The 25,573-nt window shown below is 35.7% G+C and overlaps 1 protein-coding gene across 6 annotated transcripts in view; it reads left to right on the top strand.

The window, feature by feature from the left end:
• LOC656908 (kin of IRRE-like protein 1) overlaps positions 1–25,573 on the top strand; it is a 107,976-nt gene that overhangs the window by 77,595 nt on the left and 4,808 nt on the right. For 4 of the 6 annotated variants that reach the window (XM_008202459.3, XM_015978219.2, XM_963405.4 and 1 more), the window contains exons 2-3: positions 14,570–14,784; positions 24,921–25,131. In XM_008202459.3, coding sequence (XP_008200681.1) covers positions 14,570–14,784; positions 24,921–25,131 — 426 coding nt within the window. Of the gene's footprint in view, positions 1–12,891; positions 13,301–13,362; positions 13,711–14,569; positions 14,785–24,920; positions 25,132–25,573 lie in introns of those variants that run through there. The other 2 variants (XM_015978239.2, XM_015978226.2) reach the window with 2 other exon arrangements.

Here is a 25,573-nt window from a genome sequence, read left to right as displayed (position 1 = left end):
ATCACTTTGGAGTGGTTATGTTTTCGCTCCATTCCTCAAAAATGTGTGTCAACTGAAACAGATATCTGGGCTCCGGACTCACGTCGAACGCATGATTTCCAAATAATATTTAATTCACTCATGCTAAAATGATAAAAAACAAACAAGATAGCAGAGAATACAACTTCCATTATTTGAATTTACGATAGAACTGTTCCTATTGTTCCGATATTTGCGTTGGTTTGTTAACCCCGCTCTTATTTCTCTTCTTTTACTACACTGACCTAAATCTCTTTACTGAAACTACAAATATTGGAGTTAGCGAAAAAATACGCTTATTCCTTATTTGCCTCGAGCGGCTTGCTTAAAATACGCATTAATCAATAAGCAATGGTGCATTTTTTGGCGAATACTCGCGTAAGCAGCTTTATTGTGATTACAAAATGGGAAAAACTCCAAACTTGGTATTATATATAGAGGCGCCTGAGCGCTGCTGTTGGTATATATTATTATCAGTGATAATTTTACAAAATTTATTGCAGACGAACATGCACCAGATTTATGGGAGATATGTCACAATCTAGATTAACACGTTTTCCTTTCTAAACCCAGTCAGAAATAAAATATGTGTAATTAAAGGCGTGTCTTTGTGATGTGTTTTATAGTCCACGGCATGCCAATATTTACATGTGATAACGCACGAAACAAATTCACTCAGTCCGGATCAAAGGTTAATTATTTTCCTATGAGAATCGGCTTTTAAAATAAAACGCACGGTTCGCAACTCAAGTATTATTCTAACTTTATAGTGCTTGACGAACATGCACGAGTGAAATGAAAGGTTCAGAATATGTGCTTTGCTAAAGTTCAGGCCCAGTCAGCGCTTTACAAATGTCGAAAAAACAACGAGACACGTGCGACATACTCAATTGTTACTAATGATAATTGAAAAGCGGAACAATGAGAAAATTTATATTCCATTGATGAAGTAATATTTTAGTTAATATTAATTGTTGACACTCAATTACGCATTGCCAAGTGAACTACTATATTTGGTTTGCAAATTAATTATATTTATGTTATTAGTTGTTACCAACGTTGCAAAAATCATTTGATTTGTTTGAAAAATCCTGAAACGGTAGCAAAGTGTTCGATAACCTAAATAAGTAAATGAAACTGTGACTCGCTTAGAAATGCATAAAGTGTGCTATTATTACGTTAAAATCAAAAGTTTTCACTGAAAAATTGATAGAAATGTTTGTGGCTGCCAGAGTATTGTTTGAGCGTGTTTAACCAACGGGCCTTTATTTGAATGTTTAATCTCGGTTAATAAATAATGGTAGAAAAAGGTTAATAATGGGTTATATATCTAGCATGAATTTTGGATAAGTTGGTTCGAGCAGCGAACAGGGTCAATATTTTGCTGCCGAAGTTCGTGTGGTAAATAAATTGTTCGAACTGATACCCAATTAAACGGCGGCCTAAATGAATTCGCTTCTGTTTTGACATCAAGAAATAGTTTATTTAGTGTATTTACGTTGTTCGCCAATTTTCATATAATATATTCGAAACAGTTCAAGCGGCGGTATCAAAAGCACATAGCCCTTGTACCAGTAACGTATTATAAACTTGAAAGTTTGTGGAAAGTGCCAGCACGTACACCAGGCCTGAATTTATACGAATACGTGATATTTCTTGACACCCTTTAAGTGCCATTGTTTAACTTCCACAAATTAAATATCGGAAATTTGCACGAGCAAAAACCTTGGTCTTGGTTTCAGTAACTGGCTAATTCAGTTATTCAGCACGCACTTTGCTCTAATATAAATATAAGCTAGATGTTAGATGGAAATCAGCTCGGAAATTATTCCGGCAGCTCCGTTTTAGTTTAGTTAGAAATTTTTGTAAATTATTAACGATGACTTAACATTCTCTAGTCACGTTAATTACCTCTTGCATTTCCAGACCGGAACGTGATTACTTTTGCTCTATTTTTACACCTTTCGGAACAATTGATTAATTAATCCTTATTCCTTTATTTAGATTAAGGAAAAACCTTACATCTAAACACGCTCCAGCGTTATTATTCATATTTTGCATGAGTTAATTTCCGAGCAGGTTGCATTAAGCTAATAATTTCGCGTTAAAAAACGTCGGGATAAATTCAACTAACTTAATAGTTGTTAACGTCAAGTTACAAATTTAAAACTGCAACAAAACGATTAAAACTCGAATTTGTTTCCTACCTAAAACTTTGTACTTACTAACAAGTAGATATTAATAACACGAACAATGTTCAAACTTACGAAAACTGAGCGCCTAATAATATACGGATCGTCTGTACTTTATCTGTATTATCGAGATGTAGCAGCTTCCTGATAAATTTATGAATTTTGGAACAATCAAACGTCCGCACAAAAAATACCGCGGCTGTGTAGAACTTTCACCCGATTTTTATTTGCTCAAAGTTTGTGTTTGTTATTGTTTCGCGAGTATTGTTGTGGAGTTCGAGTAAACATAATTTTATTGTCAGCCACAGAAAAAAACAATTTGATTAAACAATTTTGAAACTGCGCTTGTCGTACGCAAAAATATTTTGCAAGTGTAAAGAAAAAAAGCGGAACATAATTTTTGTTAATTTCAAAATAGCATCAATAAATTCAATAAAAATATAGTTATTTATCATAAAAGTTAATGCTGACGTGTGCTAGTAAAAATATTATGTCCCATATAACTTAAGGGTTTTATTGTTGTGTAAATTGCACTGTACGTGGGTTAATTACGACGTAAGTCATATTGGCTCTTAAAACAAACCATCAAGTTTCTTTACAATGTCGTATTTAAACGCTGAGATGTGAGCATGCCCAGTGAGATAGCCAACGTTGCAGATGAAATTGTGTCATCAGCTAATTAAACGGAGAAAGTGCGAAAAATTTCTTTGACTGTTTGAGGGTGTAACAGAAGTTGAATGAGTTGTATTCAGAAATGGAAATGTATAAATTAATTAGTAAAATATTCGGGATAAACGAGGTTAATACTGACGTAGGCCGTGATGTGTAAATAACGTAATTACACGATATAGCTCTTCTTTGGAGGTTTCATATTATTACACTATTACAACCACAGCAATTTTGATCAAATCAATTAGGTATCCCGTAGCATGTTAATTAAAATTTACATGTGTACGTAATGCATTTAGCGGATCTTTTAAATTGGCTGCGTCGATGGAACCGCGCAAAAATGCCGAGTAAAAATTTAATTAACGCCAGTGCTATTGTTTTAGGACCCAAATAAGGAAATGCTTGCCGCGGATTGAAAAATAACAATATCTGATAACCGATGGTTCGTGAATTTGCAAGTCGGGACCATAAAGCGAAACTGTGAAGATGTTGGCTATGAGGGAGTTAGTTGGAAAGTTTTTATTTATTAGGTTCTTAGGGTCGGTGATTACCGCATTAAGTGATTCATTTGTGCCGTATTTTTTCGCGGGTGACAGCTTAGCGGATCGGGCGATAATGAGGGAACATGTTAACTAACAATTTACGAGTTCGTAAGCAAGTTAAAGTCGTCGAGTTTGGCGCTGTTGTCGCATCCTGCATTGTACGGCAAGACCGGAATATGAAAGGATGTTCCGCTTCCTATGCCTTCAGTGTTTCCGTTAGATTATGCCTACAAAACCTCATACGCAGATACCTAATTATATTACACTATCCTGTACTTATGGTGCGCTCCGATATTTATTTTGCCGCCGCTGCCTATTTACTTTACCCGAACTTCCTTCGCGCAAATATTTGCCACGCTACTGATTTAGCTAATAAATAAAAGACACCAACTCCCTCCAAAAACTAATGAACTTACAAACAACTTTCAAGGAAAATAAGCCGTCAGATTTCGCTCAAAGAAGCCTTCCGAAAACGAAACTGTTACTCATTCATTCTGAAAGTATAGGAGCAGGAGCTTCCTGTCCGGCTACTTGTTCAGAACGAGTCTCTTTCACAAAATAACTTGCCAAATCTGCTTTGTCTCAAAGAAAGACCCTTTCCATGCCCTATGTAACGAATACAAACCCTAATATGCGAATGCTAAGCGAAACGTACATCCGTGCTTTGGACGACTCTCTCTAAGCTTTTTTACCCTTGTTAAATGTAAAATATTTAATAGCAACTAAGGGTCGGATGCCTTCCTCCAAAGGTTAATAGGACCGAAGACTTTATTTACCTTTTATTAGCCTATCCAATAACCTCCCTGGATTACCTCTAATTTTCATAATTACCTCAAAAATAAAATCATTACCCGAGATTACGCCCTAACCTAATTATCTCCTAATTTACCAGCGATCTAAATTCCTAAATAATAAACAAACACCTCAGACCAGCAGGAAGTCTTATAAATCTACATAAATTATGGATTGCAGCAACGCGATTTTATTTTTAGAACTGTAACGCCAATTAGGAGCATCAAATTTACGTGTTCATGTTTTATTACTAATTAATTTTTGTGTTCGACCCTTGACTAACCCGGCGCCTCCACCATTTTTGCTTTAATTATTACCAAATTTCGGAGGAAATAATAAAGATAGGTTGATTTGCATTAAATACTGTTTCATTTTTCTTAAATAACTTTTTCATAACATTAATAAAAAGCTTTTACGAGGAATAACCTTTGTTCTTACCATTTTATTAAAAGGATGATCTTTTTAATAAATCTTTCATAAATCCAGGTTATTTCAACTTCGTACGAACACGACGAAATTTTGTAATCCTTCACTCAAAAATGTGATTTTTTCCAGCTTTTACCAAATAAAACGTCTACGAGAGAGCAAGATAGTTAGAAAGCGGCTTAAATCCCGACTTTTTTCAACAAAATTAATTTACAATTCATAGAAGAGAGCATAAAATAATCTAATAATAAAATACTAAAAAACCTTTTAACGCTTTTATGTTCTGTTATACGCACGTTTTTTTGTGATTGTTGGTTGATGGAAACAATGAATAACAATCAGTTCTCTACTGGAATATATTTTATTAGGTTTTATTAATTTTCTTGTGTGCGTGTGTCAATAAAAATACGTGATTTAATTTAGTTTTAATTTAATGTTTGTTGCACTTATCGGGAAAGACCGTTGGTATTTCAAAATCTAGCTTTATAAACGGAAAAAATAAATCGTTCACTTAGTTCTGAAATGAATGAATGTGTCACTTTAATATCCTTTGGGATATTTGCTGGCAAAGTTATTAAAAAATGAAATTATTACGACATTTATAATTCAGCCACGCTCTGAACCAAGCTCACCGTGAATTTATTTTTATGCGAAATTGTAATCTCCCAAACCATTTAATAGCAATAAACTTTTTAGCACAGTGCCATTATCATCTACACGGCGACCCAGTAAGAACAAAAACTAAAACGATAACAGAGGAAATCCAGTTGACACAGCGTTACGTCTCGAACAGTTTGAATCACGATATATTTTTTATCCACTAACCCATTCGCCCCAATTTTCTTAAAGAAGAAACCCTGTTTAAAGAAATTTTCAGAGTGAATAAAGTTAGAGGCAAACCCAACCCAGTCCGGCCCGGAATCCTGGCCTAAACTCGATTTACCCGAGAATGGGACTGATTTTTTAGAATAATGGCTTTGTCTCGGGTGTTAAATTAATTGCATTTTTTCTAAGGTGGATTCGCTCACTTCTAATACTAAAACTCACCAAACGAAATTTGAATAAAATGCTTCGATCGACAGCCGCGCGTTTAATCTTCTATTTACAAAAGTTCAGAACAAAATTAAACCCGAGTTAATCCTGCGTTTGAAGAGACAGAAAAAATATTCATTTCTCTCCCCTGAAACACTTTGGTCTAGGCTTAGGCTGAATATATAATAACACTTGAAAATTTTTGCTTGAACTAATGATGATATGATCGCCGTCCTAAGACTGCACACGATTTTACGCAAGAACAGACTATAATGCTACCGGATCCTCAATTTTAATTGCGTTCTTGAAATAGCTGAACAGAATCTGTTGAAGAGGAGCACTCGCATAGCATAGGGTTGTGTCTATAAGCGAGGATGTAATAAATGACACACATACCGCATCGAAACAAAACAATTGTTTACCGCCCTTTTTCCTTGCTTACTCAAGCGATTTGAAAAGATTATGCAAGAACAATCAATCATACCCTTTTATCTCGCCGGAAACGACAAACTTTATTTCGGTTTTGTTTATAAAACTCTTCGGATAAAATTAACACATGTTTTGATTAGCCGAATGATTCAAAGAGCAAAGCAAAGGGAAATTTTAATACCGGGATATAATCAAATTTACTGTCAACGAAAATTCAATAAAACATCAATTGATTGGCACAGCATGAAAACATTCCGTTTGAAATATAATTCTGATAACAAATACAACCCCCATCCAATGGCTCACTTATGATAATTAATATATGAGGAATAAAATCCGTCACGTGGAACAATTCCAATTAAAGTGAAAATGCTTTATTTAGCCGAACATTCTTTCAAACCTAATTATCATCATAAACAACGTAAATAGATGTTTGCTAAAGCAACAAACCTAATTATGTACTGTTTTTAGTCAAAATAATTATCTGCATAGATCTCATTCCTCGTAAATATTTTTTAACAAAATACATCGTTATTATAATTTCAGAAAACTGTTTTTTTAATATCAACATTCTAGATCAAAATTGGCCGCTTTAAGTTGTCAATTACGGAATAAATTAGCCAAATTCGAAAATATTAAAGCCCTGAGAGAAATTTGGCTGAAATAATTGGGCCATTATCGTTTGAGTTGAGCAGACTGTACAATAAAATTCGTAACCTTTGCCGCATTTTTGACTGCAATTCTAAGCCAATGCTGTTATTTCATTGAAATGTCACAGAACAACTGTATTATTCTACCTGTTCGAACAAGTAATTTAAAAGTTCCACCCACATAAACACCTACATGCAATACGAAATAAGTGATATTTCCCTAAAAAATCATTGGTTAAAACAAACAAAAAATTTCCGAGTGTGTGGGGTTTTACGAAAAATCTGATAGGCTAGTGTGTGTAGGAAACTAAGCGTGTTTTCAATTTAAAAGGGGTGAATGAAGATAAATTTGCTGGTAAAAAGTGGTGAATTTATAAACAGGTATTAGTGGAGGAGATAATTACGAGCTGAAGGGTGTAATTGGGATTAATCACCGCATTCCGTGCACAATGAAAAAAAAATGATGGGCGGCCCGAGTTGTCGCGTTTCTTGAAAGAAGAAATTAGGCAAAATTTCTCAATTAAACTGCGTGAACAATGAAGCTCCGGATTCTTCCTCTGATATAATGAAGGAACCACTATTATAACTCGACCTAACTCCGTATAACTGTCACACAGGTGTCACTGAGCTTACAGCTAACTGTCGTTAAGCTCTCCTACCACTGTGGTCCGCCGCAAGCCGTACCCTCCGGTTTCTGGCATATTGAGACCGCATATCTTCCAGCCTGACATTTTAAGGAAACAGAACGCCCAATTTTGTCTTGGCAGAAAACGATTTTATTTCTTACTTACTGTCGACGACACATAAATAACGGAACTGCAACGCCGCGACATATCGTTTCAAAAGGCCCAAAGCAACACAATTTAATTAATAAAACCTCGAACCAGTGAATTGTTTTTGTCATTCAGGCACACAGGTGTATAAATAAACCCGAATTTTAATTTTAGTGCCTGTCATAACTAATAGGGCACCTGTGTATTTCATCTGGAGCAAAACAACTGATCAAATCTCTGCCAGATCACATTAAGTAGGCAGACTGTTTCTATTTCGAGTTCTGGCGTAATGTTGACAACAATATTTTAAAATCGATGTCTCGTCACTAGCCGCTTTAATACAACGAATGCATCTTCTGAACTGTTGAGATTGGATTCGCTTAGGTATTTATGATCTCAGTGTCGAACAGGGAACTGTTAAGCGAAAAACCAGGCGAGATTGTAGTTTATTTCTACACGTTTGAACAAACAAATTCCGGCGTTTGTGCGGGTTTGCAGCAACTGTATGAAATAAAAATCAGTTAATAGAGTTATTTATGCAAAATTTTGCACAAAAATCAAATATGTAAACAGATTTTTGCTGGCACGCATTGTTCATACATACTCCAACATTGATATTTCGCACTTTTCATTACCCACAACTAGGTTCAATGCGCGTCGCGCAAAAAACGAAACGAAATTTACGGCGTTCTTTGCACTCCTCACATGCGTAAATCCTATCAAATTGAAATTAAAATTCTTGAATTAGGCTGCGGCAGTAATTGTTTTGCTTTATTTTAAACACGTTTCCTCCTCAACAATTAACAACGTGGAAATTTAAATTTGTCACGTAAAAGATTTCTTTCCATAATAATTGAACTAATCAATTACAACTTTATTCAAGTGGTGAGAACGTGGGACGAATTCCGAAACGTCGCGATATGCGGATTAACAAACGCTCTTAAACAATCGGAGCGTTTTTTGATCCACACTTACCGCCTCGATTGCGTTTTTAATTAAACATGCAACTTGGATTAAAATTATAAGCGGCAAGTCGCGGGTTTCAATTGCCCTTTTGGCACAAAACTCACCTTTGGTGATCTCGAACCATTCCTTTAATTACCACCAATTTGTTTAGCCTCTGCCAATAAGGTATTTAAACAAGTTGTCTTTGACAAACTCAATGTTAATAAGCATTGACTTGATTACATAAACGTGAATTCTGTTCAAAGTACTAATCATAGACGGTAATTGAGTACATTTATGCGGTACAGGTATTAACAATAAACGCTGTTGTGAAAGCTAGATCAAGCTTCCTGGCGGAAAACGTATTTCCCTCCTAGTCAAATGTTTAGTCGGTTAAAAGACTTAAAAATGCGTGGAGCGCGCTGATTGGCGTGTCAGCTTGGAAAGATTTTAATTTATTCGGTTGACAAGGAAATATCAGATAGGAAAACAAGATGTCTAGTATCTGTGTGTGAGTCCTTTTCTAAAAATGTCTGTGTGACTTGATAACAAGAAGCTATTAAATTTTATGCCAACATTGAACGGCGGAATAAAACCTTGTAGTAGGTATTTTAAGTGACATTTTTTGGAATTTGTCTTGGGGACATCAAATATCATGCAGAGTTTGATGCCAGATAGCGTACAATGTCTGACAGTAATAACAGTTCATAACTGAGCGAAATATTCCGGTGTTGCATAATGGCAGTTTTACCGCGCAAAACCTGGGAGATTTGTGTATTTTAGGGTCAAGTGAATGGCCAAACTGTCGTCTTTGAATAACCGGATGCCGCTAAAGAGTTTATAGAGCGCAGTTAAAAACTGCCAATTGTTGTGGTAAATTGAGGGTGTTTGCAATATGAGTAAGTTTGTATAATGGGTGATCCACCGAAGCTGACTATAACATGGCTCAACACAAATACACTTGACCCTCACTGATAACGAGAAAAGCGATTTTATGTTATTCACTTTTAAACCCTAATCCACCTTTAGGGTTCTGATCGTTTTAAATCAGTCCTTTCGAGCCGAAGCTTGAATTTCCCAACAAACGTTTTCGAAAAGAAAGTCGCACAATGGAATTTTAATTGCCATTCGCATGGAAGGAACGTCAAACCGAAGTAATTTTAATAGTGTAGGAAACGATAAAAAGGATTTGTGGCAGAGGTGGTAGGATACACATATCATACGTGACATATAAACCACAATACATCACATTAGGCTGCAAACACCCACCGACTCACCCCATTGAAGCAGAAGCGCAGGCCACTACGTGCCTTGTATGTATTGCTAGTTATTACAGCACTCGTGAAAAAACGCGACATACAACTCTGCACAAAAATTTTCAACCTTAGCAACCCCCATCAAAATTTCTAATGACAGCTTTATCCTTAAAATGCAAGCACGGAATATTAAACAACAATCTTGGGTTTGAAAAAACCCATCGTAAATTCAGAACTACGGAACATTTAGTAAAAGTTAAAAGTGGTTTCCATGTAAGTTATTACCTCCATATAATCAACACAGAACAAGAAAATGCAATCATTTTCCGAGCGAAGTAAGTTGTGCCCATTTTTGAGCTATTTTATCGCAGGTCTAACGTTTTCATAAACGCCGCAAATATTATTTATTATCAAAATTTAAATCTAGTCCTTGACGTTACAACGACACAATAACTAAAGACAAATACTCGAGCAGATTACGGAAAAACAGATAATTATGTTCTCAACAAAACTTTATTTATATACTCCCAAATTGGCAAAGTCTGCTCCTTATCAAAAGTTGAATAAATCTCAAACTTCGGAAGCAACTTATTTGAAAATACATTATCGGAATAAAACACAACCTACTGCAAAATGTACGAAAGCGTAATAATAGAAATAATAAATGATTACGTGTTTATGAATCGATGGAGTGATGGAGTATGAAATTGCGTCATTCGCGACAAAAAATTACTCCGGCTGTTGTAACACAATTGGGAATTTCTTCTCGCCATGAGTAACATAAATCTGTAGCTTGTTTTTGCTCCATTTTTACTCTTTCTGTCAATTGGATATCAAATAACAAACGTTAGTATAATTAACAGCACATAAAATTCTTTGTATTTCTAGTTAGTTTTATAAAATAAAATTGCTCCGAGCTAGCTTTACTGTGAGAAACATTGTCTGCACCTTGTAGTGCACATTCGCGTTCCGGTGTGTTGATTTTTAAATCTTATTTTAAAGGAAGTTGTATTTATTTATTTTAAAAATAAAGTTTAAACACTTACTGTTTCTGAACTTGCAGCTGCCTTATTATCGAAGTGAACACGTAGTTTGTTTTGGGCATAATTTATCCATTCTTTTATCATGTCGCTATCCGTTAGGAGATTATTGCGAAAATGGTGGATGCGCCGGGTTAACGTAAAACCCACCATTAATAATAACGATGGGATATTTAATAAAACCAATAGCTCTCAAGTAAATTACATCGTCAAATTGTAAAAGAGGTGTCTAAAGTGTGAATAATTACATTTCGGATCGTTTAGCTTTGTGATATTTTTCGGTTTGATGTAAGTTGTAAAACTTTATTGGCAATTAGAATTTGTGTAAGAGAGCAATTTCATGGTGATCAGTTTAATTTGTTGTTGGTCGGCGTCTGTAACGCCATAATGTCAGACAATATCGATTTTGCGGACAGAAAATCCCTACAGACGTATCGCAAACATTACAAATGCAGCATAAATTGGATAAAATCCATAAGGGTTGCTCCATTTGGAGCAAGATTTACTTATGACACTCACAACATATAAACGCATGAAACTGGCAAGGTTTGCGAGGAAACACAAAAGTGGCGCTTTATTTATTGCCGCAAAACACTAAAATGCGATTGTTGCCAACAAATAATCATAATGTTAATAATGTTTCGGTCAAATTGGGTTCGTGATTTGATGTGTCTGGCGTAACACGTCGGGTTCCTATTTGGCGAAAGTTCTAATCACAATTAATCTTTGTTAGTAGTTGAAAATTGTAGTTTGAAACAATTAAAGGATACCGTTCTGATTGTCTGAAGGAAAATTATTCAAGTCGCCAAATGGAGGAAGCGTTTACAAGTCAGCGTTGTAAAGGCAATGGTTGTAAGACAACATAATAAACATGCAAAGACTCTATTTCAGTTCCCTATTAGACGGGAACAATTAAGGAGGAATTTTAGTTGAATTAGTGTCTCCCTTAAAGAACGGAAATAAATAAAATAACGCTGAACTTATCGTGTCGCATTTTTTCCCAGTTTACAACAGATGTGTCATATTATTTTACAAGACTAACATGTTATGACTTTGGCTTCGAGTTTTAGTTTTACTGTTGTAATAAAGTCATTAAATTTTTACGAGCAAATAACTATTTTTATGTTTCGATCTACTCCCATTTTAAAATTTGCACAGATTCAGCGCAATTTTATCCTGATCAAAGCAAATTAGATGCTTAATTAAAATCTCAACCAAAACAAACATCACTTGATTACCTCAGCTAAACATTTTTCAAAACTGACAACCTAATCTACTAAATTAATTAATAAATCGCGTAGATCCAGTTTTAAATTAGCCTTCCCTAGATGGCTTTTTTCCGGCACCGCACAATATTGCCATTTATTAGTTCCTTTGACTATTGTAGCTCCTCACTTTATCACTTAATGGCAGCACTGGCGCTCCATATTTGCCTCACGCTTTTAGAACGTCTCTATATTTCACATTTTTACCATTCGGCCGAGAATAATGTGTGGGACACCACAAATGTGAATCGCACTTTAAATATAAGAATACTTCCATGCAACATTTACGCCCGAGCCTTTCAAAAATTTGATTATGCGGGTGTTACAACCGGTTTATTGTCGGGCCAACTGTGAAATTAGTTATAGTAGCGTTACTTTTTAATCCTCGGTTTCGGGGCTGAGTGGGCCGTTGCATTAGTTTATGTAAGAGTAAATGCCATTAAAGTGATTGGGTGTGCGATCGGTACTTAACTGAAGAGTGCCCATAATTAAGGAAACTTCCACTCGGGGACACTGCCACTCCCACGGCAAATATGCAATTAATGTTTACATCCGCGCCATCGATCAGGTCCGGCTTTGATGGAATTAGTAAGGATATGATCTTCCAGTATTCGACGACTTGCGCGCAATATTTTTAAATTTGGTGAATTGGTGAAAAAGTACCATCTGACACATGCTACATTAAAACGACACTCTCACCTAGGAAAGTGAGCACAATGCGCCCGAAAACCATCTAATTTATTCATATCGCACATCTAAATTAAATTACGTTGGCGAAAACACGCAATGTTAGTTGCAAATAAATTGAGTGCGCACCGAATCGATGTTGCAGCGTTTTGGTTATTTTTAATGATTGTGTGAGAAAGTAGATTAGTGTAAAAATGGTCATTCGTGGACTTGGGTGTGTTATTTGAATGGAAATGATTGGAAGTGGGTAATTCGATCCAGCTAGCGCCCGATGTGGCGTAATTCCCAATAATGGCGGAAGGCCGGTGAATTTATTTTAGTTGTAAATGAAATGAATTGCGGTGGAACAGTCGCGTTGACAGTAATGTGGGATGATCGTCTTGATTAAAAATTCATCATGGCTGTGTAGCAGATTTGAACACAACAATCTAACAACTAAGTATCGTCAGCACTAGAGACAATGAAACACAATTTCGCTTTACAGTGACAATCTGACACAGGGCGCAGAGATGATGCGGGAGCGGTAAGAGAAAGGAGAGGGTGGAGGCCACCGCCGACTCCCTCAATGTTGAAGGATTCCCCTTGTAAGCTCATACTAAGCTGGAATGTAAACAAAACAAGCTTGCTGCTATTAATCGACTATAGCTGCCGACGTCTTAAATTGCAAAATTTAACACCGACCAAAAACCATAACGATGAGATTAAACTGATTGTCGCTGCGCACTTGTCAAAACTGGCTCGAAATTAGATTTGCACGGAGGCGGCTTAATAAGATTAGCGACTTAGGTTTTTGGCGACGGCACATATCGATCATGGAAATCGTCAATTCCGGCGATCTCCAGGATGGCCGCCTGGATTCCGTAGCAGCAGCGGGTGTTCCTTATGATGTATTTAGTGCTAACAGGGTGTTGCCACCCACATAATGTGTCGGTGGAAAATTAGTGAACTGATTTACATCTAAATCTAGTAGTGCATACCCTTTAACAGGACCGTAGTGAGTTGAATAATGACCTCTATTCTCCATTAGCATTCTAACTATGTCCTAATGTTTCAATCGATCAAATATTACCCCCTAATGATACCGACCGCAATCATTTTTACAAATTGCCTGTTTTGCCCGATTTAAAAGCGCTAAATAATTTAAATTTTGCCCGGAATATGGAGTCGTTAATGCCTCCACGATTATGAGCCTGTATCACATTTGTATGAGCACGTCTTCTATAACAATGATTTATTCAAGCGTAATCAAGAAATTATGCACTGCCACCTACATTTGTCACAATAAATTAAAATGAATTTAAATATCACTATGAATATTTATGCATCTGACGCTTTAGAGAGTGATTAATGACCCAATTTCTTTGATCGTGATTACGAAGCAATTGTGCGTGCATCCAATTGTTACTTCGCATTCTAATTATGCGTGATTATTTAACCTGTGGATCTTATGCAGAATGGTAAAACGACCAACCAGCCCTTAATCACTTTGTGGGGTCACCACAATAATACATTAAAGTGAACAATATCAGAATAATTGTAGCGAAATATTTTCCCACCGTTCGACAAAACACCCGTAATTTATTTATCCTTAAATTGGATTGGAACTTAAATAGCCGAGTGTCACACTCGACTTACCCATAATTGTGTAGTGTAGAATCGGCTTTTAACTTTTCATGTTTATTGATCAAGTTGTACTGTGCGTTTTAATAATTTAAACTCGACTTTTTATATACTTGAGGAACTTCGTAAACTTTTGGAGCGCTGAACGTGACATGTTTTAAATTCGTTTAATGAATCATACTTTTTATGAATCAAATTATGTACAACTAACCAATTTATGGTTTTTATTTCAGGGTCGATTCTGGTAAACGGAGGGATGCAAAGTTCTGGTGGTAACGGTTTTAACGCCCTTCCAGAGAGCGGCACTCTGCCGCCTATGGGACCACCTGCAGTTCCACAAAATCGCTTTGAACCTTATTTTGACGCAATGACTCCACGCAATGTAACAGCTCTTGTTGGAAAATCGGCTTATCTCAGCTGCCGCGTACGAAATTTGGGAAATAAAACGGTGAGTTTTTCATTTTATTGACTTTATAAAACCTGATTTGTGAAGGATTCTTGACGGCCACTGATACAGTAACTTCGGCGTGTTCTAATTGTTTTTGGACGTTGTCAAATTCAAATACCTTCGTAAAATTTGATGTCTTTGAAGTGCAGCTTTAGTGCGTTTGTTTGAGAACGGAATGCATACAAAATAATGGGAAAGTGGAAAAAGGAGTAGTTAAGTGCAAAAAATGCAAAATGCATAGAATTCGAGACTGTTTGCAGCTTTTATAGCACATGTAAAGTGGCCTTTTACAGGATCGTAAAACGGAACAACAGAAATTTTATTTTTATGACGAAAATCAAAGACTAATTTGTGCGGATATAGAAATCAATAACCGCTTTGGAAACATTAAAAGGGTTCGTTCATTTATTCATTAAAATAGTACTTAGCGGAATAAGCGACTCGAGTTCATTAAATTTTTACTAGGCTAAAGACTTTAAAGTTTCCGGCTTGTTCGAGAAATTTGATTTCGTTGGTTGCTATTTTCGCCGCCCCCCGCGAAGGTGATATCAAAATTAGATAATAAAGTGTAACAACAAAGTTAGCGACATAAACTCTAACTAAACAGCAATGTTCCTGCTCGTAGGCAGTGGCGCATTTGAAAGTTAGTATTTATTTTAGTTATTAAATTATCTGTATTCCAAAACTCCAGCTACGTAAACGTTGTCAACAAAGCACAATTGTATACAAACATAAAAGGTCCTGATTATACAGCTTATGAACATGCTAGCGGTGCTATATAATTTATGCCACACATGTAAATACACGCTAAGTAATTTATACTTAACTTACAAGGTATGCTTGCTGTATAAATAAAAATAACGAAACAAGCTATTTCGTGACTCTGCGAACCTTAAAAGATATCTCTACGTATTAACAGCATTTATAACGAAACGAAAATAACTCATATTCATTAAACCGGCTTGATTAAAAAAACTTAACTGCTCGCCTGAAGCGAAGCACAAGAGATATATTAATGCAACGCTATTGGATGCAAGCTTACATGAAACTAATTTTTCAGCTCAAATACTTATTTATTGAAATTCATGGACTAAACCACTTTAGGCCATAATTTAGCTTATTTCCGGGGCTTTCCAATTAACAAAAAATTCATAACCACACATACAGAACTATTAATGTAACATTTATTAAAATTGCCAAAAATACGCAACCGTATGTTATGAAAGTTCGTTATTTGTGATTATAGATTCAGGATCAATGTTTTGTGTTCGTGCCCCGTAATCTGATTTAAAACTAGTGTGCCTAGTATGTTCAAATTAATTGTTAATTGCTAATAGGTTGATATTAATCTTTTATTGTTGTTATAATCGTGTACTAGCTATTAGAGCAATGAACAACAAGAGTTGAAATTGTGCCATCGATGAATGCTTTCGTAAAGTTCATAACTCGATGAGGCATCAACAATTAAGTCGATTTCCATACCACTAACAACCATAATAGGGTTATTGAAAACTTTGCCGGTTGAAAGCAAATATTAGTAAGTTATCAGCGTAAGAGATAATTCGGCGGCATACTACAAGTTGAAACATTACGAAACTTTGAATTCGGTAAAAAATCATTTGGGACCGATTTAGTTTAAAAGTGCAAACTACAGTACAAAGTTTCCTTTTTCTTTAGTGAGAATCTAGAATTTTAGCATTAAAAATTGAATTACTCCAAATACGATATCTTGCTATCAAAACCAATTTCAACTGTTTATTGTAATCTCGAAATTTTATTTAAGAGACGTGGCCTGAATTGCAAATGTAAGAACAGTTAAGACCGAATTGTAGAAGAAATTCAATTTAGTTTTAGCGTCTTTCATTTTGCCATGAAACACACTCTTATACCTCGGAATTTAAAAAGTAAAATATCGCGATTTGTTTGCATAGGTATATCAGTGAAAGAATTAAAAAAATATTGATTCAAGCCTGAAAAAACACAATCCTAACAAATTTAAATCCCTTGATTTATTCGGAATTAATCCCAATTATACAAGTTCTTGTTTAAAAAAACACGATTTTCCAGACGAAAAGCCTAGCAATTTGACACGTTTTCCACATTTGCCCTTACGGAATACATTATTTTCAACAAAGGAATTTTTATGATAAAATAACACGAGCCCTCGACCGCATTAATAAAATAAAATCGCGCAAACAAGAAGCCCGCCTATTAAAGAAAAATGCAGCCACCAATGACTAAGCCACCTTCTAATCCTTCACGTTCCCGCCTGAATAATGAGATTACATGGCGTCACGTCGTTTTTAAATCACTTGCATTACTCCTAATTTAATATCTAGGCCCTTGTACGTAAACTGCCTCTAGTCGGAGCTGTTAGGCAATGGCTAGATGAATAAAAATGAGGTGCTTAACAAACACTGTCGATGGGAACAGTAAAATATCGGCCTAAATTATTTCTGGTTAACGCTACAAAGTTACAGCGGAAAACTGTAACCAATCCGAACTACAACGAGCGTCTTTATAAATGGTGTAAAGTAAACTTCCCCTAAATCAATCCACACCTCATTGACTTGCCTGGACCCAGGCGAATCTAACCTGATCCAGGTCAAGTAGGGTACCTGACACTGTATTAATTATTTATTTATAATTGTTTATCTTATACCCTCCATGAATCTATAATAAGGCCCCAAATTAGCAACGCACACTCACGCCGCAAGTGAAATTTTTAATATACAACGTGAAACTCCAATTTTAAAAACACATTCCCAGAAAAATAAGGCACTCGGGTGAAGATTGGAATATCGAGTTCTGAGAGCAAACGAAAATGAAAACGTTATTTATTGGTATCTTTGTTCCTTGTTTCATCATTTTTCTAATGTGCACAAGATTGTGCTTGTGGACGTTTACTCTCGGAAAAACTTGTTTATGGGACGGGGTCCTGTGGGATGCCTGGTCAACTGAAGTGGTTCAAATTCAAGCAATGGGATTCTCAAAGCCACAAAAAGCTCTCTTAAAAGTTTTAATTAAATTCGTTAACGTTTGCTTAAGTCCGACCAAATACCAAAAGCAGAGTTCGCTCGCGAGTGCATAAAAACTACGATTGTATTATAAATTAATAGTCTGTTAAATTTATGCGTAATTGAAAGAGTTTGCTTTTTAAAATGAAATGTTGCTACACATTTGCTTGCTAGAATCGTATGCAAACTCGAATTTGGGTCAAGGACCGCAAAACAGTTTCTGGCCTTTCGTTGAATTTATCCTGGAAGTTAAATCCGGAATAATTTGAGGAACACTCCGAGGCCAATAAAAAGGTGCTAATATAGGGACGCGGGAAAATGATTATAATGTTGGTGTTTGATAATTCGGCAATAAAATTTCCGGTTGAACACTTTGGAAAGTCGTAAAAATGTGTAATGGTGTGGTTGTTGTTATGTATCTGAAATCTGTTTTGAAAGGAAATGATGTAATATTTATTAATGGAGTGATTTAAAGGTGTAAACAAATATTAAGTTGGCGAAGAAGTCGTATAAATTTGAAAGAGTGGGAAGGGGTAAAAGTGAGAAATGTATCAGGGCAACTTTTGTCTTTGTTGAAAGTTGGATCGACGCATTGGAAGCGGAAATTTAATTTATTTCGGTTCGAAAATCACTCGATGACTTTTTGAGTTATTTGAGGAATGCTGAAATACTTCGTTATAGTTCGGCGTCGAGACATAAATTCCCGAAATTTGGCGACAAAGGGTACAATACAAACATTATGATCACATTATATGGCAGAGAGAAAGCTTAGTATTAATCACCCGTGTAAGTCGGTGTATCCTAGTGAGACAATGCGCCCATCGACTCAGTTATTAAAGTTTAAAATAGAAATCCCACAACATTAAATAGCATGTTCTTGTTTGACACAGCTCAAGGCCCATTCTTGTCTGTTTTCAGCCATTTATCTTTGCGAAGTTAGAAATTCTGCTGCATTCATAACATAATCCTGCTCAGCGAGATTCACGGCAGGATCCCAGCATAAAGTGAGCCTGTAAAGTTCAAAACACTTAAATACCAGGTGCACACTTAACTACTTTTAATTCAGAAACAAATTTACGGCTTCACAGAGACAAAACGCCGGTTCTGATAGATTCAAAATTAGAATTCGAAAAGGAGCAATTTTATCTAGGATTCTGACAAATGTTCTTTTTGTCGTAAAGTGAGACTGCAGAGAGACGGCACAAAGAGTTTTATCTCGATTGTGTCTGTACTATGGGAGAGGAGTGCTCGTGATATATGCAAGAAGGGCTGACGGGTTCACAATACCCAAAATCTGCCCGCGGGTACGTATAAATTACATACTCTACTACTTTTCCTGCCTATTCAAATTATATACATGATTTGTACCCCGAGAGGTTTTGTTTTTAAGTCCACCCAATTCTCGCTTTTTTAATTAGACTTCATTGTTCCACAAAATAAATTTATTCCTAAACTCGACCTGATTTCACTTTAACATCCCATTCAGCGCCATAAGTCCAAAATTTAATAATTACTCATTCTTACGTTATTTCGGCGATCCCACGCGAATCCTCCTACACCCGCAAAAACTCCAGTCTGACTTATTTCTCTCTTCCAAACCATATTCGTATATACTTTTTTTGATTACACCACCGTATTTTATGCAACATTAAGCCAATATGAATTATCTCCGGTTTTATCAGACGTAAATGTCTAAATAAAAATGAAACCCGACTCTGTTTCATTTTTTGTTTAAAAATCTTGGCTGGGGATAAATTTGAGCCTGATTGTGTCGCAGCTCGTTAAGTAATTTAAAATATTTCATTTGGTTCATGTTTCGATGTTCGAGTTCCGACTGGATAATCAAGTTTACACAAAACCGAAATTCAAACCATCTACACCTTGGCTTTAAATCTGAAATACTAAGCACATTTCCTCTTCGAGGATACCGGATGTTTCTAAAAGTAGCGATGTATTTTCTTCCTTTTTCAGTTCACGAACAAAGAACTGCCACAATGCAGTGCTACAAATTTAAATTAAAAAATGTACATAACATGATGTGGGGATATAATTCATAACAAAGGGAAAATAAAACTGAAAAATGTAATCAAAATTATAGGCTTTGATGAATTCATTTGTGTAATAATTTTTATGCAAATATTTAATGCAGCGTATGGAACATTCAATAAGCACATTTGTGTTGTCTTTTATACATCACAAATTTGAATTTAGTTTCAGCTCGATTTGTAAATATACATTTATTCATGAGGCTTTCAAATACACATAAAAGCTTTTTAAGAAATGATACGTCTCGATATTTTAAGTGGAAATCAAAAAATTATTGCCGTTCCTGCCCAAGTATCAGTGTAATGCACTCGCAGATTTTTAATTGTGCTCTAGGCTTGAAGAACTTACTATCGCAACCCTCCAACAAACTTAGCATATTAATGAAAGCGCTAAGTGCTTTAATACGCTGTTTCTCAACAGGAGGTGATAAGTCTTGTGTGCAGCTCGATTATTTACAAGTCTCGCTTAAATAAAAGAACGGGAAGCTTTTTACTGGTATAACTGTGATTTAGTTAAGGAGTGGCACTTAATTTCGTTGTTTTTTCCGCAGTAATTTACACATCGATACCCAGAAGTATCTAAGTTTAAAAACTAACAAGTTTTCAAGTCCAGATTAGATTGCTTCTAGTTCAACTGACAATTAATGCCTCTGGGTCATTAATTACATTCTCCCTGTTGGTCCACTCTAGTTAGAACCGCGCTACCCCTTCATTCTTTCCAACTCTGCCCCCTTTAAGCCTGTTCGCTGTTCTACAGGATGAAATCCCATGGAAGCTGATCTATAAATTCATTCATCTCCAAGAATCCACCGGAGTGTTGCTTTTATTTTTATTTAGACGGCGCGAACATCCACAATTTTTTCGCTTAAGTGGGGCGCAAATCTCATCGCGATTATTATTCGCGAGACAGTTTTGAAAAAACATTTAGATAATTTCATTTGCGAGTTTGGAAAAAATTTGATTTTTATATTGCTTCAAGCCCGCGGTACTCCGTGGAAATTGTCCACGGATGAGTGATAAAAAAGCTCAAGAGGAACAATAAAAATCCAACTCAGGTATACAAGTGTGCTCTTCCTATGTTTATGTTTATTTAATGTTGCAACTTGTGTCTTACAGCCAGAAAACTGTTAGTTATACATATCTTACGAGTGTGTCCTCGGGTTATTTTCAAGAGACTTGTAAAACTTTTTGCGCATAAACCAATTTATCTCGCATAATTTCAAATTTAATTAAAACTTTTGACATTATTTTTCCGAGTGTACACCTGCCCTTAAGATAATTCCAAATAAGCAGTGATCAAAACCGTTACTTTTGAGAAATAATCGAAAATTCCAAGTGAAACCGTCGGCTCTTAGGTGGCCGACTCAAGTAAGACAATTTATAGAAATATCACAAAGTCAGATCTTTTTTATCTGATCGGAAGACTAACAAATTGGAACAATCAACTTGACAAAAGTCGGTTTTACACACTAGAAAACGTATCAGGAAGCGATCTGATGTATGATAATATATTTCACTTTTCGCCTTCCCTCAATTTCCGCACCTTCGACTTATAAAATAACAGCCGAAATGACGCCGAATTATTTTTCAGCCACACTTCACGTAACGAGACAATCAGACCAAACATATTACTTCCCACCGCAAATTCACAAATCAAAATCGATTCCAGCGACCGCAAAGGCTTAACTTATTACAAATCAATTAGCTAAATAGGTCAAGATTTGCAATTAACCTAACAGGATACAACGAGGCGTCCAACCACCAACAGGCATTAAAGTTATTGAAAGTGAAGCCAAACATCACTATAACACAACACGTACCGGATTAAATTCGGCTAAAACTTTGTTTAGCATGCAATAAAAAACTGCCACGATATTAAATCCTCCTGTTTATTTCTTATTTATCTGGCTTACAGCTCGTAAAAGCACTATTAAACTCGTGACCATAATCAAATTGTTCCAAAGTGTCTGAAATTTTGATTTTGTGTTACTCAAAAATGAATTTCAGAAGAGCAAAAAAGTGCATTTCTCTCCAGTTCTCGTGTTCGCGACAATTTTTTAATAAAATATCCCACTACAGTTTCATTAATTTTAATAAATTAACTTCATTTCTCCCTCATGTGTTTAGTTTTAACTGCGAACCGTAAAAATTAGTTGTGTGGTGATTCCAGCAAGCCACTTTGTGGTTATAAATTGATAATTTAAATTATTTCATTGAAGCAACTGCGCTGGGGCACATGCATTTTTCATGAGCAGCAAATCGCTACAATTATTGAAAAATTATGCTGTTTCTGTTTACCGCAATCTTATCACAAACGTCTATCAATTATTACGTTTTTATTCAAACGGGGTGATTAAGATCGCGTTAGAAATAAAATGCCTTTGCCCTCGATAAGTCCCCACAGTTCACTTCCTCATTCACATTAAAAACAAATAATTCAGAAAGTGGGCTCTCCACGACTGTTATAATGACAGTCATTAAACTTAAGGGATTTTCGTATCAGATCCTGACTTACGACTTGTCCGAAGTTGCATCAAATAACTCTATCGAGTGTGTTTTATAATTAAGTTGAAACTTAATTCTTGTGGGATAAGCATATGTATAACTTGATGGTAAAGTGGCACCGAAAATTTGCATCTGGCGCAACTTTTCCTGCTTCCAGGACGTACAAACTTTTGATGAGACGTAAGACATAAGTTTGGAAAACAATATAATAATGCAGTGGGAGATATCTATAAAGGGATCTTGTGTGAGAGAACAATGATTCTGTTTTGTGCAGACAGGAACACAAAAATGCAATACTAAATTTTGAAATTTAAATTAATTATTAAAAAAATCTTCCGTTTCTTGCTGACCCTTAGTGAGGGAGGGCTTGTTTGAGTGAATGTAAGCGTGCGTGAAGGTTGGCATAACTGGCAAGCAAATGAGATTGTCGTAAGTTAAATACAAAGCAGTCTCTAATCCTGGGCTGCTAAGCCTTTAGGTGAGACAGAGGGCTGTCTCTTTATTAATGGAAACGCGTAAACTCGTGAAAAGATTGGTTATTTTCATCAAACAGCGCTTAACTAGAAACCTAATATGTGATAATCTGCTTTTAGGAAACTTGTTAGTGGTAAATCTGAACCAAATTGAAATTTGGGAATGTTAGCCTGATTTCAACTAAACTACGAGCAAAGTTCGTATCTAAGTTAGAATATATTCATACCATCTGACTAAAACACACGCCAAGTCGAACTGTGACAGAAAAGAACATATCATTCGCATGTTGTTACGAGCAAACGCCTCACTCCACTTCCTTTTCCTTTTGTTGGTAATTTCAGGCCACAACGAACCAGTTCATTAATTTTATAATTTATCATAGGCTAATGCTTTTTCTTTAAACACGCAACGCTTCAAAAACCGATCTTGCAGCGAACTTTTTTAAAACAACGATGACACAGCGTTACTTTCAGCTATAAATAATTTTCAGCAACTGAAACACCATATCCAATTGCTGGAATTTCAGACGGGAAAAAGAAACACCGTGAAAACTTTAATCAAAATACTAAAATGGATTACGACTGCACAGCCAGACAAAACAGATAATAAATTTTCAATAGAATTATTGGCCCCGAACTTTATCTCACCTACATACATTTCGACATTAAAATAAGCGAAAATAAAAATATAACAACTTCATAAATTTTATAAAGAACTCGGAACAAGGAAGGAATTATCGTAATTCTCTTAAGCTCCATTTAAGTGAATTAGTTTGCAAGTACTTCAGATAAGTAAATCAAGCAGTCCAATAGACCGTATGCTAAGTCTGTCCAATTTTATTGCCCAAAAATATGATGCACTGTGACCCCGAATTAAGATAATTAATAGAGACCGGCTTTTAGCAAAATTTCCTAACACGCAATTTTTAGTTTTTCTAAATTCCTAAACTGAATTGTTGTATCCCAAATAAATTGTCTTTAACCTACCTAATTTAAAATAATTTACGTGTTTCATGTCATTTGTCCCAGGAATGAATAATTGACCAATGAAAATATAAAAATCACCTCCTACTTGTTTATCAGGTGCACAAAAAATTGCAACACGATTGAAGCGCTTGCCATTGGATATGGGTGGGAGATCGCACTCCCACTGTAAAGCCGGCCAATCATAAGGCGTTCGAAACTGAACAAAAACTTGCTGTTTGATTATTTTGTAAATGTCGGCCAAACCATCTGGAATTTCGCTGTTTTCCAGGAAAATTTCAAGTTTCTATTAGACATTTCGCAAGTTTTTCAGCAAAAACTCACTTAATTTGCAATTGTTGTAGGAATTAATAAAAAATGTAATCCAAAAATTTCGGTTGTTGTCCAACCTTTTTTGACTCCTTAGTAAGGTTTGGAACTTCCGCAAAATCCAGTCTCTGATAATTCATGACAACTTTGTTCAACAATGCGGAAATAAAAATTGTCCACTTGGTACAGCGATTGGTTGAACCTTGTTTATTTGGTCAAGCAAATGGCTAATTTACTTGCCGAGACTAGTTTCAAATAACCAATTTTGTGAAACCGTATTAAACATTCAGGAGATCCAATTCGAACTATAAAATCAATAGTTAAAATTTCTCGCAAGAGAATAATGCCAAAAATTTCATTTAAAATATTTAAAAGAGTGTGCTACTGAGGCTTAATTAACTGGTTATGATAACATGATGTTCAAAAATTACGGGATAATATGCTCAATTTAGGCGAAACGAGAAAATGCTTTTAGAGTTTATGTCGTATTAATTTTTGTAAACAAGAGAAATAAAGTTCTGTGTTATAGAATGGCATTTCGATTTAATTTCGCCGAGTCGTTTGAATGAAAGTTTGGTAGATTGGATTTGTGAAATAATTGTTTGAAAAACACAGTAGATTAAACAATAGGTAAAGTGCATTTGCTTATACGACGATTAAAATTATTAAAAACGTAATGGAGATGTCAGCAACATGCCCTAATTGAATTTCTTGGAGAAGTTATTTAACTGCTCATTTCTTTAGAGCTTAAAATGAGGGCCCTGATGGTTGATTAAAATAGTTGCAAATGTAATTTGTTTCAGGTTTCGTGGATTCGTCATCGGGATATTCACATTTTAACTGTCGGCAGTTACACATACACGAGCGACCAGAGATTTCAGGCGAATCATCACCCTGAAACCGACGAATGGACTTTACAGATCAAGTGGGCACAAAAGAGAGATGCCGGAATTTACGAGTGTCAAATTAGCACACAACCAGTGAGGAGCTATTTCGTTAACCTTAATGTTGTCGGTGAGTATGTTTGACAAAGCCGCTCGTTACTCGACCCGAAAAAATTACTCATTCTCGGTGCAGCAATTCGAATGCAACTTATTAACGCTACAACAAAATTACAGATTGGAAATCTCTCCAGAATAACAATTTCGAGGGAATTAGCATAAGGCTTCAGGCAGTTCTCCACAGAGTCACACTGCGATCGTCACACTGATCTCATTTATAATTTGTAACGAACTTCGGATTCTTCCAGCAGCAAATATCGCAACGCCTTTGATCTCCAAATGCGTCTAATTGCCCCGACAAAAAATCGCACTCCATTCAAAAACGCCAATTAGCCAAACGCGCACACTTAATAACTTATTAAACCCCTCCAATAGTTTTGATGACTTATTCACCCAGACCCTTCAACTTCAAACGCCTTATTTTGCAAATCGAACAAAAACCGGGTCTTGATTTC

Source organism: Tribolium castaneum, chromosome 10, assembly GCF_031307605.1.
Source record: "Tribolium castaneum strain GA2 chromosome 10, icTriCast1.1, whole genome shotgun sequence".
NCBI classification, from domain to species: Eukaryota; Metazoa; Arthropoda; class Insecta; order Coleoptera; family Tenebrionidae; genus Tribolium; species Tribolium castaneum.
Note: the sequence above shows the minus strand (reverse complement) of the source record. Positions and strands in the feature narration are given on the sequence as shown.